Source organism: Spinacia oleracea, chromosome 5 (assembly GCF_020520425.1).
Source record: "Spinacia oleracea cultivar Varoflay chromosome 5, BTI_SOV_V1, whole genome shotgun sequence".
Classification (NCBI taxonomy): domain Eukaryota; kingdom Viridiplantae; phylum Streptophyta; class Magnoliopsida; order Caryophyllales; family Amaranthaceae; genus Spinacia; species Spinacia oleracea.
Genome location: NC_079491.1, coordinates 89,523,836 through 89,529,360, shown reverse-complemented (window position 1 = coordinate 89,529,360; position 5,525 = coordinate 89,523,836). Strand labels below are relative to the sequence as shown.

The 5,525-nt window shown below is 40.3% G+C and overlaps 1 protein-coding gene across 1 annotated transcript; it reads right to left on the bottom strand.

Moving 5' to 3' along the window:
• Positions 1 to 654: 654 nt before the first annotated feature.
• LOC110794250 (uncharacterized) lies at positions 655 to 5,031 on the bottom strand. The gene is made up of 7 exons (XM_056829039.1): positions 4,996 to 5,031; positions 4,324 to 4,366; positions 3,591 to 4,214; positions 3,400 to 3,492; positions 2,358 to 2,495; positions 2,121 to 2,264; positions 655 to 831 (listed from the first exon to the last, which is right to left on the bottom strand). Exons 2-6 carry the CDS (start codon positions 4,363 to 4,365, stop codon positions 2,172 to 2,174), a joined length of 990 nt encoding a protein of 329 aa, XP_056685017.1. The 5' UTR covers position 4,366; positions 4,996 to 5,031; the 3' UTR covers positions 655 to 831; positions 2,121 to 2,171.
• Between the last annotated feature and the right edge of the window lie 494 nt (positions 5,032 to 5,525).

Sequence of the window (5,525 nt, the reverse complement as noted above, 5' to 3'; positions counted from 1 at the left end):
TAAAAACTACATATCACATGATTAGATACCAATTTTTTAACATCCCCAGAATGCTCGGAAGTAGGATTAGTATACATGCTGTCAATGAACCATATCTTCTGGTCTTTCAGTGCAAAAGCAACACACCACCAATGTCCGTTGTCCACAACTGGAACATAGACCTGGACATGATAATTACAAATTCTTACAAATCGCATACCTGTGTGTCGCGGACAATTAATACACCAAAAACTAAAATAACAAATTGTACAAGGACGTTCCTCAAAAAGAAGACAGATCCCGAACTGACCAAATAGAGAGCAATCATTCAATGTAAAAGGCATGTAGGAAGTTATTTCCAAATCCCTAAAATACGGCCTCATCACTCAGTTATTAGTCCGAAAATAGTCAGACACATGTTGTTGGCATATATTACCAACCAGAGTAATCAGACATCTAAACATGGAGTAAAAAGACTAATTAGACTTACCACAGATATATCAACTGACACAATCTTCTGGAGAGGGGTGGACCACTTCTTCAGCAGACCAGCATATGTTTCCCTCGTCTTTAATTTCTGATACTGTAAAGCACAACAACCAATAACTAAGCAACCTCGTACGCTTACTTTATTGATTTCATTAATGGTGAATATTAGGAAAACATACCGCAAATGAGGAGTCCAACATGATTCTGCGAGAATTCGTTGGGTATTCCAGAGCCCATTCCCTGTTGTATATGTTTGCAACGGCCCGAACGTACTGGGAATGCACGTACTCCCTAGGACGCACAACCGAGTAGCACATCATCCGATTTGCATCATTACCATCACACTCGATAAGCATGGCCCCCCTGCAAACATAAAATACAGATACAAGTGATTGTCATTAAATAAATATACAACGTACGTTAGTGTATACAACGTACTTAAGTGTTACATGAGTAAAAGTTGTAGAACGTACTGCTCTTTCCCTTTAGGATTGTATGACTCCACATAAGCTACTACGTCACTCTCAAGTTTTGTCATTCGTACTCGCGTCTGCCGATTGCGTGTTTTCGGATTTGTTCTCGGAATCCTTAGGATCAATTTCTTCCGTGGTCGTTCTTGGTCATCAGGTTGGAGATTCTCATCAGTGGTCTTCCCTTCAGTGGGGTTATCTTGACTGGTGTTCTCTTCACTGTTCTTATCTTCAGAGGGGTTCTCTTGAGCGATGTTCTCCAAGGGCGATGCTGCAACCGTTCCTTGCACAGGACCATTAGCCGGTCCCTCATCATCGTCATCATCCCTGTTATTTGGCCCCCCATCCTTGACGCCACCATCCTCCTCTTCCGGCTCCTCAACATTCTCCTCACCATTGTCTTCATCATCCTCTTTGTCTTCAACTACACCCAGCTGTCCCACCTTCTCCGATGACATTCCATCTGAAGGTGGCCCGTCACCAGCTTGAACCTGTCCGTGCTGATGTGTCTGGTCGACCGGGTGCTTGCTTGTTTCTGGCTCAGTTGCTACTACACCAACATCATCAGCAGTGTGGACCAAAGGTACATCAGCGTGGCTGACCGGGTCTAGGGGATTCATAACTGGCACACTCCCATGAGAGCCGACAAATACACATCCCCCATCAGACGGTTGCAACTCCACATCGGAATCGTCATCGGCATCCAACTCTGTAAGCACCTTATTGACAGACTTGTCCACCGGCATAGCCACACCATCAACATCTATCGTCAAATGATCGGTAGCATGATATGACCTCATTCCTCTTTCAATGACCCCCCCACGGGATACGCCCCGGCGATCTTGCAATAATGGAGCAAGCTGCCCCATAACCTAAACAGAAAAAAAGGTAAAGTAATTCATAAACACAGACATGACTCCTCCAGACCTTGGTGAGTACTATTTTTTACTAGTTAAACATGTATGCCTATTTATCACTAATACCAAGATTATCTAGTGGAGACGATACCAAACAATCAATATTTGATAATTATCCCACTACAGAGAGTACCAAACAACATCAATATCATTCATATGGTACACCTAAAGACATTTATGAGTACTATTTGAAACCCTAAAACATTTATGGCTATTAATCACTAACATCAACATAAAATTGAGGAAAGCGTTTAACTTCCCATACCATCTCTGTGACCTCCTGAGCTAGGGTGCGTCTCCATTCTGAAGAAGTCATCTATGCTACCATCTCAGCAACCTCTACTGCGGGAGACCGTCTACCCTCCCTGCCGTAAAGGGGATGAGGATCCCCGTACACAACATCAACAGTCTGAAAAGATTATAAAAGGAATAGATTTCAGTCAGATTAGATAATACAAAATTTAATATGACAAATACGACCGACTAACAACCAGTTACCCACCGTAATCCTTCCATAATCTTCACTCGCTTTCCTATCCCGATTCTTGGCCTCATCCACTTCCTCCTGTGTCCAGACTTTGATCCTGGGAAACTCATCCCATCTCACAGGATGCCTGCATAAATGGTCTAGGTAGAAAATCTGTAAAACAAATCCAATTTCAGGTAAGGCACTGTAATATAAGACAGGATACTAACACCACAACAATAACAATATTAACCTTTTATATAATTTAAAACATTAAATATTTCAGTAAGATAGACGCACCAGCAAAAACAACACACAACCACCAGTCCCAGCGGCATACCCCTGATGGTCTATCTTCCGCTGACAGGCGTCTCCGTAGTCTAAAAGCCATGTGTGACAAAACTCACACCAATTGTACAGTGATGCATTCTTTGCCACGAAAACTGCACCTAGCAATTTTAAAGACATGTTACCCCCATCGGTAGAAGGACATAAAATCTGCCCCAGCAACACAATCATGAAAATTTCCATGAACGAGGCCCTATCACGCTGATTAGCCAGGAGCTTATCTTTCCTTCACCGTCAACCGGCCCTGCCAATTCCTTTACAGATTTTGCTATGATTATTGTGCTCTTTGAGGTTGATGTATTCTTTTCACCATACTTGAGGGCCATCGCTTTAAGGGTGCCTGGAGGAAGATCAGACTCCTTCACTGGCACCGGAAGACCGCTGTTCTGGAATCCGAATACATATTCCCAATGGGAAGCAGTTATCGGCAACACATGGCCGTCCCCTCCAACAAGGTAACTGTTACCCCCATCCAACCGGGACATTAACCAGTAGCACAACTGCCTAGGTAGCTTGGATATTTTCAAATCCAACATCCCCCCGAAACCCATTTTCCTAACGCAACTTCTCCTTGACTCATCAAAAGCAGCAATAATCTTTGAAAATGCATCCGTGCGACAGATAACGCTTGGTTGCTACACATAATAGTTTAAGTAAAAAATTGAAATTATCAACTGACAAAACCTAATCAAAACACACAATTCATCTTTAAATATAGGATCAATAGTACCTTCCGGCCACAATTAGCCCGCTGAGTAGCAACTACCACGCCGTGAAACTTCGCATACTCACCCCTAGACATAGGATGTTTGGGAATTGGTACCTAAATATGAAAAAAGCATTAGCATCAACTACGTAGAAAAAACATTATTATACCATAAAAATCCTTAAAAACAATGAATAAATTTCAAAATTATATACCCGCACAAACATCCTCCTGTTATTCCCTCTGATTGCCTTCTGTTTTGCAGGGGGCTTTCCTTTTGCTACCCCTGTTTCATCAAACTTCCTACCCATCTGCTTCATCACAGGAAGTATCGTCTTCTTCATAGGTCTCCTTCCCTCGTCAACATCATCATAATCCTCTCTACGCCTCTTCCGCATCATCTGCAGATGTGCCTTCTTCTTCAAAGCATTCTGCCCGACCTCCTTCCAACTCTTCCCTCTTTTCTGAACGCGAACAACAACATCCTCTCCTTCATCTTCATACCCACCATCCATATATTCACCGTCTTCGTCTTCTATATCTTCTTCCTCCTCTACTTCATCATATGAAATAACCCTCCTGCTTTTAGCAGATTGCCTTTTCTTTGGCGCACGTTTCACTGTTCTCTGGCATAATTCATCCTCGAATTCTTCGTCCTCATATATCTCATCCTCATATTCATCATCTTCAACATCTTCATATGCATCCCCGTCAAAAACAGATTCGTCACTGTCATCCCTAGACAACGATCGCCCTTCCTCATCTTCTTCCATTTCTTCATCGACGACAGGGTCTTTGCCCTTTAGCTTACTATTCCGAGCAACTTCCACGCGTTTTTCCTTAAAAACAATATTGAAATACATATCTTGTTAATAAACGTATAACAATATACATACTATCAATTATCAGCAAATACGATAGACTCATAAAATGAGCAGTGACACTCACCCTAGGTTTGCTGCTGCTACCACTTTGTCCCTTGATAACCATCCTACAAATACAATTTTACCAATCATTATACCATGCATACCTTCGATTTTAACAGTACCAAACACATTGGTAATTTAGGTTTGGTACCAAAGAAAATACCAAATCATATATCCTTTACCTAAATGTACCAAAATATGTAATATTTTCAATTTGGTACCAGATCAAGTACCAAACAACAATCAAACAAACAAAGGTACTTTTAAAAGCATGACATCACACGAATTAAACCTTAATCAGGCACCCCTTCATATCAGTTTAACTTTACCTAAACGAAGGCTTATCAAATTACTTAATTCGACTTGGAAAGTAATTCAACAACAAACATCACAGTATAAAATTCGCATAATAACCACAAATTAACCACTAATTAACCCCAAATATGAAAATTCCATAAAAATAGCTACTTCATCACTAAATTAAATATACACTTAAATTTCCATAACAAGAGCTACTTCAAGTAATTAGAACATAATTGTGAAAAAAATTCACTTTCAATTCATCAGCAACACAATTGTCAAACAAAATGGTGAAACCCTAAAAATCAAATCAGCCCCAAAAAACTGTGAAAACATAAAATATTACCAAAACAAGAACTAAAGAACAATTCATACAGAAATAAATTAACTTCACCTGGAAAGTAATTCAGAAGGTCCTTAGTTAACAAATATAATCGCCCTGGCAAACACCTTCTTTGGACTGTATGAATTGGAAACCGGTCACGAAGTGGCTAACCTTCTAACGAGAGACTGAGAATTTGGGCAGTTCTTGAAGGAGAATTTGGAGGGAGATCAATTGAGCGGGAGAGCACGCAAGGAGGAAGAAGACGAAAGAACCGTATTTTGGAAAGAAACAGTAAAAATGAAACCACCACCTGATTTTTTACATAACATTAAATTAATAATCAGTAAATTATAAAATAGAAAATAAAGATAAATTGAAAAGTCAAAAAAAATTTTGAAATTCAAATTTTGGAACAGAATTTTAGAGAGAGAAGTTGCAAAATATCTGAAGTGGTGATTAAGGGTGGGCCATCCACCTTTACTCCACTTACAATTACCTTCATGTCCCTAGTATACCATTGTTATGGTATACCCAGTATCGTTTTAGACAACCTCCATGCAAACGGCCTCTAAGTGGTCATGTAAAAGTACCTCACTTGT